The sequence below is a fragment of the Dermochelys coriacea genome, chromosome 3 (assembly GCF_009764565.3).
Source record: "Dermochelys coriacea isolate rDerCor1 chromosome 3, rDerCor1.pri.v4, whole genome shotgun sequence".
In the NCBI taxonomy this organism is placed as follows: domain Eukaryota; kingdom Metazoa; phylum Chordata; order Testudines; family Dermochelyidae; genus Dermochelys; species Dermochelys coriacea.
Window position 1 is genome coordinate 137528449 of NC_050070.1, and position 15244 is coordinate 137543692.

The 15244-nt window shown below is 39.9% G+C and overlaps 1 protein-coding gene across 2 annotated transcripts in view; it reads left to right on the top strand.

Moving 5' to 3' along the window:
* Nucleotides 1-15244, top strand: part of RYR2 (ryanodine receptor 2) — a 735866-nt gene that overhangs the window by 466221 nt on the left and 254401 nt on the right. For both annotated transcript variants that reach the window (XM_043511417.1, XM_038395332.2), the window contains 5 exons: nucleotides 593-1394; nucleotides 3790-3990; nucleotides 5036-5141; nucleotides 8100-8243; nucleotides 8970-9243. In XM_043511417.1, the coding sequence (XP_043367352.1) occupies nucleotides 593-1394; nucleotides 3790-3990; nucleotides 5036-5141; nucleotides 8100-8243; nucleotides 8970-9243 (1527 nt within the window). The remainder of the gene's footprint in view (nucleotides 1-592; nucleotides 1395-3789; nucleotides 3991-5035; nucleotides 5142-8099; nucleotides 8244-8969; nucleotides 9244-15244) is intronic.

Consider the following 15244-nt stretch of genomic DNA (forward strand, 5'->3'; position numbering starts at 1 on the left):
ATAAAACCTCAAAACAAATGTAATACATCCCCCTGCAGTATTTGTGACCCAAATATTGCAGCATTGTGCTAATCTACAAGAACCTGAAAGTGAAATTGCCTAGAATATTACATTAATGATGATGAGAAACCAAAAGTGAAAAAGTGAGTAGTCTATTTTCATTGTCCAGCCTGAAATGAAAAGTAAAGAAGTAGCATGAATAGTGAAAATTTAAATTTGAATGTTGTCTTTATGTTCTCAATTATCTACATTTTTTTTCTAATCTAAATCTAAAGGGAAATTTGTTTTAAATAATTCCGCCTGATCCTGCTCCCACTGAAGACGATTGGAGTTTTTTGAAGTGATAGGTTTTTATTCAGTCTAAACAATTTCAAGGCTTGGCGCATGATTTTTAAGCCATCCGTTGTCTATAAAATTGCAAGTTCAAATACCTGCAAGTCAGGAAGTCAAAAATTCAAGGTCCAGAGCAATGGCTAATTTGCCCATATTGCACAACTGTAGAATTCTGAATAACTTTCTTGCTTTTTGAGTCCTATGTTCCTAGCTACTGCACTGATATGGAACTTCCTCTATTTTTCCTTCTTCTCTACAGGTCTATAGATATTTTAGAACTGACAGAACAGGAAGAATTGCTGAAATTTCACTATCATACCCTCCGATTGTATTCAGCCGTTTGTGCTCTAGGGAACAACCGGGTGGCACATGCTATGTGCAGCCATGTGGATGAATCTCAGCTTCTCTATGGCATTGAGAATAAGTATATGCCAGGCTTGCTTCGCACAGGCTATTACGACTTACTCATTGACATCCACCTCAACACCTATGCCACGGCCAGGTTAATGATGAATAATGAATTTATTGTTCCAATGACAGATGAGACCAAGAGCATTACTCTGTTCCCTGATGAGAACAAAAAACATGGCCTCCCTGGTATAGGACTCAGCACCTCACTACGACCTAGAATCCAGTTCTCCTCTCCCAGTTTTGTAAGCATTAGCAGCGAGTGCTATCAATTTAGCCCTGAATTTCCTCTGGATATTTTAAAGGCCAAAACTATAGAGATGCTGACTGAGGCTGTTCAAGAGGGCAACCTCCATGTCAGAGATCCAGTAGGGGGTACGACAGAGTTTCTATTTGTCCCTCTCATCAAGCTTTTTTACACTCTGCTAATCATGGGAATCTTCCATAATGGGGATCTGAAACACATCTTGCAGCTGATTGAGCCCAGCGTTTTCAAGGAAGTCATGAGCCAGGAGGATGAGAGTGAAGTGTCAGAGAAGGAGTTGAGTACAGAGGAGCTAAAGCCAGAAAGAGGAGAGGAAGAAGTCAAAGGGGGGTGGGTGCTGACGGAAGGTCTTCTTCAAATGAAACTTCCTGAACCAGTAAAATTACAGGTAATGACTGAGACAGTATCAGTGACTGTTTGTATATTTCAGACTTCCTTCTTCCTTTCATTCAAATATTTCAAGGAACACAGCAGTCTTGAAGCGTCTTTCAAGCCACGCATTCTCTTTTGCAGGCACACGTGCATCTTTAGTGCATTTTTACATTGTGTTTTAAAAATATAATCGCTATTAATGATACAATTTTGCATTATCCCCTTTATTGCCCTATGATAACAGTAACCTTGGTGGACGTTGTGAACCAAATCTGACATAAATAAAACATTATTAGGAAGGAAATATCTTCTGAATAAAAAAATAAAATTGTCGTTTTATAAATTTAGAAGCAGCGACTTGTATACAATTTATTACATTTTCCCTTCAACTTTCTTTGGAGAATTGTGGCTATTAGTAGATAACCAAGTGAGAGCAGCTTCTAAGAGCTATTTTCTTCCTGGCTGTTACATAGTTGAGCAGTGACTGACCTGGGGGTGGGAGTGGTTAGGCATAAGGAGACCCAAAAGAGGCATGGGAGAGGTTGAGCTAAGGGCTTTTCTACATGGAGCTTATTCAGCAACAGTCAGGCATTTGGCCATTTTTGGTGCCCCCTGGAGCGACCAAGCCAAAAAAAAAGGCTGGTCAATCAACAGAGCAGAGGGAAAAAAACAACCAACCAAATAACAACAACAACAAAAGGCTGAACCAGCACTGGCATAGTAGCAGACATAGTCATTCTGCTTCTGCATGCCCAGAAGTTGTGGGAGTCATTTTGTCAGTTTAGACAGAAGGCCTCCCATTGTTGCCCTGAAGCAGTGTGACTGTGCAGTACCCCTTTCTATAAGGTATCTTAAATGGCATATTGTAGTTTCTAGGATGAAATTCATCCCTGAGCAGAGAGAGAGCACAAGGCCTAAGTACCACTTAAATCCCTGGAAGCCATCAAATTAGATTAATTGGGATATAAGTGGTGCATAGGCTTTGTTCTGGGTGACCTCACCTTTAATGAATAAGAGATGGATGTGATTATTTTATAAAGAAAGATAAAGGAATTATATAGGATAGCATGGCTCTTGTAAGTAATAACTTAAGAGGGGTTAAAGGGTGTAAACATTGCAGATGCATGTTACAGGAAATCTAACATAGGGGAATGGAATGAAATGAACAAAAGGAACATATAATTTCAGTATGGCATAAAAAAAAACTTTAACAGAGAAATTTGGTTGACTGTTGAGTGGCTTCCCGTGGGAAATACAATAGAACCTCAGAATTATGAACATCAGAGTTACGAACTGACCAGTCAACCACACACCTCATTTGGAATCAGAAATACACAATCAGGCAGTAGCAGAGACAAACAACAACAACAAAAGCAAATATAATACAGTACTGTGTTAAACGTAAACTACTAAAAAAAATAAAGGGAAAATAGCATTTTTCTTCTGCAGAATAAAGTTGCAAAGTTGTATTAAGTCAGTGTTCAATTGTAAACTTCTGAAAGAACAACCCTAAGGTTTTGTTCAGCATTATGAACAACCTCCATTCCCAAGGTGTTCGTAACTTTGAGGTTTACTGTAATGGAGATAATTAAAAAGAGAGTTTAGAAGTAGAATTGACAACTCACTAGAAAAAATATTGCAAAGTATAATCCTGTAGTGTCAGAGGATGCACTGAGTGATAAAATAAATCTTTACTATCACAATTGCTCATGAATCTGTGTTATAGTGTGTTCACTTCTTCCCCTGAATCTACTGTGCTATCAGCAAAAAATGTTACATAAAGACAGCAGAATTTTCAACAGTTTTGGCATGATCTCTCACCTGCACAGGCGCACACACTCTCCCAAAACAAAAAAACTAGAGGGTGCTGATGAAACATTTAACCAAATACATTCAGATACATTTCTGTTTTTTTGTAAGTTGCACTCTCTCATTTGAGCTCCCCTGTGGTTATTGGTTGGGCCTAAGGGGGATCTTTACTGGTAGTAAACCGTGGAGTTAAATTGCTAATAAAATGGTATTATATTAGCCATCAGCCTAGCAACAACTCTTATCATCTGGCCAGAATTAATTTCTAAATGCACGGTAGGCCGGCGTATTGTAGATTCACACCTCAGCTTGCTAAATTGCTGTATAGACAAAGTCTAAATCTATATTATTATCTTTTTACTCTAGCACGATTCCCATTTCCTTGTATATGTTTCTGAGGCAGATAGATCTCCTGCAGATGGCAATTTATAAGCCCTAATACTAACTCAAGCATGACTGTATCACAGATTACTGTCAATTCATCTGATAACAGGTTCTGCCTTATTACTTGAAGTCTACAGTACCCAAACTCAGTTATATGTTAACAGAATATTTTAAAAGTTTGTCTACTTTTTGTTGCCCTTTTTCTGATATTTTCTCAGATGTGTTACCTACTCCAGTACCTTTGTGACTGCCAGATACGTCACCGGATAGAAGCCATTGTAGCATTTTCTGATGATTTTGTGGCTAAGCTTCAAGAGAATCAGCGATTCCGATATAATGAAGTTATGCAGGCCTTAAACATGTCTGCCGCACTGACAGCTAGGAAAACAAGAGAGTTTCGATCTCCACCTCAAGAGCAGGTACCACTTAAAATGGGCAGTTATTCTTTTTCCAGACTGTGAGCATGGCAGAAAAGCCAAAGCAGGGATGTAGGATCCCAGCCCAGACAGAGTGCTGTGTCCTAACGTTCAAATTTTCATTCGGTTCTCACCCTTTTCTATGCTGGTGAATCAAGTATTTAAACATACATGATGTACAACTTCAGTGCAGTCAAGGATAGGTCATGTTTAACATTGTCAGTCAGCCAGTTGTGGTTAGCCCTAAGGTCCACACTAGGGATAATCATGACATAACACCATGGGATGTTAGTCTTTATCTACACTGAGTAATATGTTGTGTTCATTCATATGTATTAGCGTTGTCTAGTGCTGTGTAATTTCCCAGTGTAGACAAGCTTTTAGAGTATAACCTTGTCATGCTCTTATGTCTATGTATACAATGGCATTATAGGAAAGTAGACAGTTCTCAGATGAGGTTCTGCAATAATAATAAAACTTAGCATAGCCATACATTTTTGGATTTCAGAATGCTTTACGAACATTCATTTATTAAACTTTACAACACCCTTTTTAATCTATTTTAAACATAGAGAAACTGATATTCAGAGAGATTAAGTGATTTGACCAAGGTGACACAGCTAATTAGCGGCAGAGTTGGAAACGGAACCCAGGAGTTCTGATCCTATCCTTTGCTCTAGCCGCCAGTTCACACTGATGCTCATTTTATTACCTTTTTTACCTACTCTACTTAAATGCCTGATTTTTTTCCTCTTCAGAAATCATAGTCCCTCTGGTATTTGTGTATTTCAGTTTATCTGCAAAATTTCTATAATAGAAAAAATGTTTTAAAATTTGTTATCTGCACATATTTATGGAGATAAAGTGCAAAAAGAAATGCAGTATTGAATATTAACTGTAAACCTTGTGGATACTTTATTGGTCTTCTAAGTACATATTTGGATTCCAGGCATCTTTGGCTTTACGTATTCCCTTCTATCCTACTGCAAAGTGTTCAAAAAGATGCTCCCAAAGCTTTAAACTTTCTTTTTTATTCTTTCTTTTTAAGATTAACATGCTTCTGAATTTTAAGGATGATAAAAGTGATTGTCCTTGCTCTGAAGAAATTAGAGATCAACTCTTGGAGTTCCATGAGAACTTAATGACACATTGTGGTAAACCCTGTTTTTGAATGTTCTTGTCTCTGAAATTGTATTAGCCAGATTCAATAACTTTAGCAAAACCAAGCTACCCATTAAATTATGTCAGCAACAGGTAGCTAGATAATACAAAAGGGGGTGTGGATTCCTCAGTCATTATAATACAAGCGCACCCTCTCATCTGATCAGAATACAAGAAAACACATTACATTTTATTCAACAAGAGGAAATTTCATTCCTCTCACACAAGCTCCAAATAAATGGAATTTGTGTTGTACTCCTCAGAGGTTAGTGAATGAAATCTAGCTCCCATGGGTATTGGGAAGCTCTATAGCTCTTTAATAATAATCTGGGGCTAGAATAGCAGCTGTTGCTCCTCTTTTCCCCCCCGTACCATAGGTAAACTGCTCCCATTCACCAGGTGAATTTCACTCTATCAAAATAACTATGGTTCTATTAACCACAATAACAGCTGTTCCAGTTCTCCAAAAGCAAATGAAAAATGAACATGCTAAAAAAACATTATAATTCACTTACTAAAAACTTTGATGCTTGGGGTTTTGTTGAAGACAGACAGGGAAAATGATGCTTAAGCTCAGTCCAAATGTTTTTGTTACAATAATTACATGAAATGCAACAGTCTCTGGTGTCAAAATGTTGAACATTGTAAGAAAATAAAGTAAATGCCAAGAAACCAAAACAAAACAATTTTTCAAATGTTAAACATGCATCTGTGGACACTGCAGATCCAGTGAAGAGGTTCCTTCTGTTTAAATTTTGCTTCAGTCTCCTAGAGACTGATAAGACAAAGCTGTGGATAATCACCAGTTCTCTATTTAAAGTTATTTATGCCACCTTCTTCTGTAAATCACCTGTAGAAAACAGGAAAAATTAGCTGCTCAGTTTGTAAAAGGAACCAGCAGTTGACAAGCAGCAGAGGGAGGTGGCAGTTGAGCTGCTCCACATTTAAATTCTCCCTCCTCCCTCCCTGCATGGAGAAAGCTGCAGCCGAGTCATGTGATTATTATTTTTTTCCTAACTCAGGCCCTGATCCTGGAATGGACTCTCTAACTCAGGCCTGTGTACTTGTCTAGACCCCAATTGATTTTTTGCCTTGAGTTTCTTCCAGGATTGGGTCTTAAACAGGAGGGACCTTCAAGGACTCTTGTTGTTGTTATGACATTTCGAATTAAATATTCCAATTTTAAATGGAAAAGAAAAGCTACAAAAAATGAAAGAGCTAGACAGAAGCCAATTAGAAGAGGGATTATAGTAGGGCAGAGTATAGAAATTTATGTAGTCAAAAGGAAACAAACACAGATTATGCAACTCTTGGTTGTAGATGACTGGCTAATGATGACTCTCAACCAGTCATAATTTGGGAATTCATATGTTGTGTATTGGTTAAGAAATAATCATTTTGATATTCTGCAAATCAGACACATAGAACTGGCATTTTTGCATCAATAACTGTAGAGGGATTCTGTACTCTAACTGGATTAGAGTTACAAGTCAGTTACATTATTGTTAATTACTTAAATTAAAAGGAATTTCCACCAATCAGATTGCAATTTCCTTACAAACCAGTTTATAATTCAGTGTAAAATATGTGATTATTGATGAGTAGGGCTCCATGTCTGTCCGTGACTTTCTGCGGCCTCCGTGACTTCTGCAGCAGCCAGTGTGGCTGACCCCAGGGCCGCCCAAGCAGCTGGCCCAGGGGCCAGCTGCCCAGACAGCCCCAGGAACAGATGCATTGGCCACTGCTCGGTGGCCCCCGGCAGCTGGCCCGGGGGACCTCCTGAACATCGGCCGATGTGGCTGGCCCCGGGGACCACCTGAGCAGTGGTCCTGGGGGCGGCCGAAGTGGCCGCTGCTCGACAGTTCCTGGCAGCTGGTGCTGCTGGCCCCGTGGACATCTTGAGCAGCGGCCAGTGGGGCTGGCCCCAGGGGCCCCTCAGAGAAGCAGCCTCCCAGGGTCTCCCCAGAGCAGTAGCCCCCAGCTAAATTTTAGTCAGGGGTATTTATAGTACAAATCATGCACAGGTGATTTTTACTAAAAAATACCCATGACTTAATTGTAGTCTTATCAATGACTTATGCATTAACATTTTCCTTAGGGTGAAAAGTAATAAAACAGAGAATAGATCACATCCCACAAAGGGATTAATGGAAAAAAGGCAAATACATTTTAAAAACAACTCAACTTCTTTATCAAAAATACCAAAGGAGCAAGCAGAATGATCTAATGTGAGGTAGAATCATGCTGTAAAAGTGACCATCATATTTTTAAAAAGTTGAATAATTTTGAATTTAAAAAAAATACTGAATGTCATTTTTCCTTTGAACTCATGTAGTCATGACACTTTAATATTAGTTATCAGCCTGGACCAAACCCTTAGGTTTCAATTACATTATTTTAGACGAAATCATAAAAATGAATAACAAATCTTGCATCAAATCAACATATTTTTCATTTTCACACCTTGTTTTTCCTTATAGCTGCCTATCACATGTGCCATAATATAATGAATGGAGTTACTTGCTCATACCTACTCATTGAAAAATGAATTAACAGCCATGCCAATGCCCTCATTTCTTTAATGCCTTTCCACTGAGGATCTCAAAATATTTTACAAACTTCAGTCAAGCATCACTAAATCCCCTGGAATGCAGGTATTATCCCATTTTGCAGATGGGGAAACTAAGGCACACACAGGCTAAGAGACTGACCCACAGTCACATACTGACTAAATGACAGCAGCAGACAGGATTCCCAGCTCCCAGTCCTCTACTCTAACCTTTAAACTGATATAACTTTTGAAACAGTACTATATATGTATTTGTTTGTAAGACATTTAGCTAACAGAACAGAACAAAATCAGTTTGGTATATTTTCACATTTGGACACTGAGCACAGCTGTCATCTATTTAATTGTATTTTTTTAGCGATTTAATATTTGTTGCTTTCAGGAATTGAATTAGATGAAGATGGAGCCCTGGATGGAAACAGTGATTTAACCATTAGAGGTCGCCTGATGTACCTAGTAGAAAAAGTCACATATTTAAAAAAGAAACAAAATGAGAAACCAGCTGATAATGATGCTAAGAAACCCTGTAAGTAAAATTAAATTAAAGTCCAGTGTAGTCCTGCTCTGAAGGGGAAGGAGGTGGAAAGCTCTGACGTCTCTGTATATGTTATGTGTCAGACAAAGTTAGATTTTAAGGAAAGCGTCTGTGTGTATCTTTAAGCTTATGGCTCTGACTCAACGCAGGCTTAACTGAAGTTTTCGGAGAGTACAATATTGGTTTTTCAATGAGATCTTTGCTTCAACCCAAGTATTGTCTGAAATGTCAGCCAAAACACTTTTTTTAAAATAAGATATGTATTGCTGAATCCTAAATTAATAGTCTAATACACAGGAGCTGACAATGGTGATACTACCATATAAATAATAATAAAATAATAATAATAAAAACTCATGCTTTCAAAACTCAAGGAAAAAGTATCTGGAAGTGGAACTGGCCACCGCTGTACAATCACTCTCCAGTGAGGATCCAGTACATCTTTGTGCTCTTTTACACTGTCATATGTGGAAGTGATATCTATTATTTTTAAAGCTAGCTTCTTGCAGCAAAATATTACTACTTGTTTTCCCTATAATGACATATTTTTCTCTTGACACAATGTATTACATTGTACCTCAGCCTGTTAAGAAAACAAGAATAGTTTTTTTCTAGATTGTGCTAATTCTAATGTGCTCTGTAATGCATTCAAAGAGACTGTCATTAGAAACATGAGAAATTAATTCTGATTTTTTTTCATTCTTCATTCTTTTTTAGCCACTCTTCAGCAATTGATTTCAGAGACCATGGTACGCTGGGCTCAGGAGTCAGTAATAGAGGATCCGGAGTTAGTGAGGGCCATGTTTGTATTGCTGCATCGCCAGTATGATGGTATCGGTGGTCTGGTTCGAAGCTTACCGAAGACCTACACCATAAATGGTGTATCAGTGGAAGATACAATCAACCTCTTGGCATCCCTAGGCCAGATCCGTTCCTTGCTTAGTGTCAGAATGGGCAAGGAGGAAGAGAAGCTTATGATTCGTGGATTAGGGTAAATCACTGGAGTACAGTAACATTTGATTGATAGATCTCTTACTTTCCAATTATTTGTCTCATTGTTATCACTTGGGTTAAGCATATTGTTTGACTGTAAATATAATTTCTGTCTGTGGTTTAAGGAGGCTAAAAAGGAAGTTTTGGATTGAGATAGATAGGAGCTTCAGTAGTTCTAAGATCTACGCTTTGAAGCATTGTTAACAAAGATGTCTTTAGAATAGTAGCAAACTGCACTATAAGGTCTTATCTTTTTGGAAAATTCATAGAGGGGAGAAGCAAAAGTGAAAAGCATTACAGTCCTACAGTAATATATCAGTCCTATTTGAAACACTATAACTTCACGTTAAAGGATGCAATCAGGATCAGCATTTAGACCTTTCTATAAATTGAATGGATAGAGGCTGCATGTGCATATAAGTAGTCCTGCCATCAGTAAAGATCACCCTGGGACTTTCAACACCAAAACCAGAAGTTTCATCCACTTGAGTTTAAGGAGAGTACATTTATTTGTGAGATGTTAATGGGCTTTGTCGTTGCTGGAGCCAGCTACCAAAAGAGTCATGATTGCACTCAGACCAGTTTATTCCATAAATCTTCTAACTGCCAGCACAAATTCATGTTTCCGAGTTCACTAAAAGGGAAAAATTGGATTTTCCACTTCCTTTTTTTATTGTTGCTTGAGGCAGTGTTTTTTCTCCTTTGAAGCAGCATAGCCCTGAATGCTATGTAACAGCCATTAGTTGTCCAGGAGAACAAGAAAGAAGTTTTTACCCAGCCTTAATCCCCACGCTGATTCCTCTACCACACCCATAGCTTGCCCACTATTAGACCTTGCACCTAGCAGAGCACACCTAGAATGCACATCTCCTTTTTATGTCCCCCTCATGTTGACTGTGGACCCAGAGCATTGTCAGTTCTGGTTAAATAACCCCAACTTTATGTATGAAGTTGCACCATTGTTTTGACACATCGGAAACATTTTAGTTCCTCAAAAATGCCTTTGGTGGTAACTAGTGAAATATATTTGACTTTTCAGTAGCAATTACACTCTGTACACATCTCTTAACTCTGATTCTGCATGATGAGTTGAGCATGCTCCGTACCTCATAGGAAGTGCTGGTCAGCTTGCCTGTTACATTTTCTCTCTTTTTATGTGGCTTCAAGCATTATATATTTGGTGACATTATTTTATTACAATGTACTTTTATGAGCAGCAGTGAGATTCCCTCCAGAGTATGACAGTCAGTAGAGAAGTATGGTCAAAAATGATTTTAAATTAATGAGATAGCATCTGTCGACTTGAATTAGAACTTCCCTACATTTTCTTCCACTGAAATTTGTAATTCTGTGTAGGTCTAATTATACTAGCATTTCATTATTCATATATATTTAATCATTTAGCTCTCATAATGTAGTTAGTACTATTTTAATTATTTGAATTACCAAGTAAGCCACTAAAACTCTGACCTTTTCCCTGTAGGTAAATGATTAATAACCATAGGGAGTCCTCAGATCTAGTCCCCTCTGCCATAAGAGAAACATGTGAGTTCTCAGGCCCAGGTGCTAGAACTTGTAGGTATCATAAAAGCCACAGATCCAGGCACCTGTCTGCTCCGAGCAGACCTCCAGATCCAAGAAAGGTTGGAACTGGGGGATGCCTCAACTCATTGTCAGGGATCAGTGTGTCATTTTTGCCCCCTTTATCCTGGCAGTTCTCCTGTATCCATATGTAGTACTGGTTCTGAACAGGACCTCATGGAGACAGCATTCCATGATCTATATTTGTTGTGGAGGTCTGAAACTTTGCCCATCATCTTCTGGTATGAGCAGGCCATGATCTCCTCTGACTCTTCCACCTACCTTTGATTGAGGAGTCTCCTATGAGGGCCTATCGGGCTGCCCTTGGTGATCCCACCTCAAATGAAACCAGCTCAGTTTTGAACTCTTATATATTTGAAATGTTGTGTCAGACTTGTCTCAGCCTCTTCAGAAAAGTTCTATCCACAAATAGTTCTATCTACATGTTTAAGCCCGTGACATATCTGATGGATTAGTATAATTTTACCTAAACTTGGAATATACACTTTCAAATTGCCCTAAACATTTTTTCTATGTATTATCTTATATCCATTCTTAAATTCACACACACTGCTAAGACAGCCCTTAAGTGATCTATGCACATGGCAAAGAGCTCAAAGTACCCTGTCGTAACAGTTCAAGAGGTAACTGCATGGCAATGTACATAGCACCTCTGTGGGATTGATAGATAGCTAGTCTTTAACTAAATTATGCAGTTGAAACCAGAGATTATAGTTTAATTGATTCACAAAGTCAAACACTTGCAGAGTCTGTAATAGCTGCTCACTGAAAAGAAAGCAATGTATCAATTATTGTAAGGGCAGTGACCAATTACATTCTATTTCAGATATGAGGCAGATATATCATAGCTAGATGTTTAAAAGGAATAAGGAAAACAATTCCATTCTTATTATTTTCCACCAATAAAGGAGATACAAATATGTCTCTGTTGCCTCTAGCCATTCTTGTGTCCAGGGAGTACAGTGAGCAGTAAAATAGCTTTTGACCATCTGAGAGCTCAGACTAAGATATTTGGCTTAATGAAAAGGCTGATGGTTTTTAATCTTTGCCCAAGCCTCATTGTCATTCTCATAAGTGTGTCAAGTCTTGTGAGGGATGCAGACTTCTACATGAATTGCTTACGTCGATGTGCACGGGCTGAAATTGTGGAAAAGCAGCATCACTTGCCCCATAATCTCAGCCGTGCTGAACACAATGCCATCAACGGCCTCAGGAACAACTCTGACATCATAATCAAAAAAGCTGACAAAGGAGGTGCTGTCGTTATTATGAATAAGTTGGAATATAAACAAGAGGCTGCTAGGCAGCTCACTAACTCCACATTCTACAGGCCATTATCCTCTGATCCCACTAAGGATTACCAAAAGAAACTACGCCATCTGCTCAAGAAACTCCCTGAAAAAGCACAGGAACAGATCTGTTCAGACACATACCTAGAACCTTGACATGGGGTATTCTATTTGCTACCGAAGATCCATAAACATGGAAATCCTGAAAGCCCCATCATCTCAGGCATTGGCACCCTGACAGCAGGATTGTCTAACTGTGTGGACTCTCTCCTCAGGCCTTACGCTACCAGCACTCCCAGCTATCTTCGAGACACCACTGATTTCCTGAGGAGACTACAATCCATCGGTGATCTTCCAGAGAACACCATCCTAGCCACTATGGATGTAAAAAGAAAAGGAGTACTTGTGGCACCTTAGAGACTAACAAATTTATTAGAGCATAAGCTTTCGTGAGCTACAGCTCACTTCATCGGATGCATTTGGTGGAAAAAACAGAGTAGAGATTTATATACACACACACAGAGAACATGAAACAATGGGTTTATCATACACACTGTAAGGAGAGTGATCACTTAAGATAAGCCATCACCAACAGCAGGGGGGGGAAGGAGGAAAACCTTTCATGGTGACAAGCAGGTAGGCTAATTCCAGCAGTTAACAAGAATATCAGAGGAACAGTGGGGGGTGGGGTGGGAGGGAGAAATACCATGGGGAAATAGTTTTACTTTGTGTAATGACTCATCCATTCCCAGTCTCTATTCAAGCCTAAGTTAATTGTATCCAGTTTGCAAATTAATTCCAATTCAGCAGTCTCTCGTTGGAGTCTGTTTTTGAAGCTTTTTTGTTGAAGTATAGCCACTCTTAGGTCTGTGATTGAGTGACCAGAGAGATTGAAGTGTTCTCCAACTGGTTTTTGAATGTTATAATTCTTGACGTCTGATTTGTGTCCATTCATTCTTTTACGTAGAGACTGTCCAGTTTGGCCAATGTACATGGCAGAGGGGCATTGCTGGCACATGATGGCATATATCACATTGGTAGATGCGCAGGTGAAGGAGCCTCTGATAGTGTGGCTGATGTGATTAGGCCCTATGATGGTATCCCCTGAATAGATATGTGGACAGAGTTGGCAACGGGCTTTGTTGCAAGGATAGGTTCCTGGGTTAGTGGTTCTGTTGTGTGGTGTGTGGTTGCTGGTGAGTATTTGCTTCAGATTGGGGGGCTGTCTGTAAGCAAGGACTGGTCTGTCTCCCAAGATCTGAGAGAGCGATGGCTCGTCCTTCAGGATAGGTTGTAGATCCTTGATGATGCGTTGGAGGGGTTTTAGTTGGGGGCTGAAGGTGATGGCTAGTGGCGTTCTGTTGTTTTCTTTGTTGGGCCTGTCCTGTAGTAGGTGACTTCTGGGTACTCTTCTGGCTCTGTCAATCTGTTTCTTCACTTCAGCAGGTGGGTACTGTAGTTGTAGGAATGCATGATAGAGATCTTGTAGGTGTTTGTCTCTGTCTGAGGGGTTGGAGCAAATGCGGTTATATCGTAGCGCTTGGCTGTAGACAATGGATCGAGTGGTATGATCTGGATGAAAGCTAGAGGCATGTAGGTAGGAATAGCGGTCAGTAGGTTTCCGATATAGGGTGGTGTTTATGTGACCATCGCTTATTAGCACCGTAGTGTCCAGGAAGTGGATCTCTTGTGTGGACTGGTCCAGGCTGAGGTTGATGGTGGGATGGAAATTGTTGAAATCATGGTGGAATTCCTCAAGAGCTTCTTTTCCATGGGTCCAGATGATGACCCATAACTATTTCACATTTGGTGACAATGTATACCTTCAAATCAGCGGCACTGCGATGGGTACCCGCATGGCCCCACAGTATGCCAACATTTTTATGGCTGACTTAGAACAACGCTTCCTCAGCTCTCGTTCCCTAATGCCCCTACTCTACTTGCGCTACATTGATGACATCTTCATCATCTGGACCCATGGAAAAGAAGCTCTTGAGGAATTCCACCATGATTTCAACAATTTCCATCCCACCATCAACCTCAGCCTGGACCAGTCCACACAAGAGATCCACTTCCTGGACACTACGGTGCTAATAAGCGATGGTCACATAAACACCACCCTATATCGGAAACCTACTGACCGCTATTCCTACCTACATGCCTCTAGCTTTCATCCAGATCATACCACTCGATCCATTGTCTACAGCCAAGCGCTACGATATAACCGCATTTGCTCCAACCCCTCAGACAGAGACAAACACCTACAAGATCTCTATCATGCATTCCTACAACTACAGTACCCACCTGCTGAAGTGAAGAAACAGATTGACAGAGCCAGAAGAGTACCCAGAAGTCACCTACTACAGGACAGGCCCAACAAAGAAAACAACAGAACGCCACTAGCCATCACCTTCAGCCCCCAACTAAAACCCCTCCAACGCATCATCAAGGATCTACAACCTATCCTGAAGGACGAGCCATCGCTCTCTCAGATCTTGGGAGACAGACCAGTCCTTGCTTACAGACAGCCCCCCAATCTGAAGCAAATACTCACCAGCAACCACACACCACACAACAGAACCACTAACCCAGGAACCTATCCTTGCAACAAAGCCCGTTGCCAACTCTGTCCACATATCTATTCAGGGGATACCATCATAGGGCCTAATCACATCAGCCACACTATCAGAGGCTCCTTCACCTGCGCATCTACCAATGTGATATATGCCATCATGTGCCAGCAATGCCCCTCTGCCATGTACATTGGCCAAACTGGACAGTCTCTACGTAAAAGAATGAATGGACACAAATCAGACGTCAAGAATTATAACATTCAAAAACCAGTTGGAGAACACTTCAATCTCTCTGGTCACTCGATCACAGACCTAAGAGTGGCTATACTTCAACAAAAAAGCTTCAAAAACAGACTCCAACGAGAGACTGCTGAATTGGAATTAATTTGCAAACTGGATACAATTAACTTAGGCTTGAATAGAGACTGGGAATGGATGAGTCATTACACAAAGTAAAACTATTTCCCCATGGTATTTCTCCCTCCCACCCCACCCCCCACTGTTCCTCTGATATTCTTGTTAACTGCTGGAATTA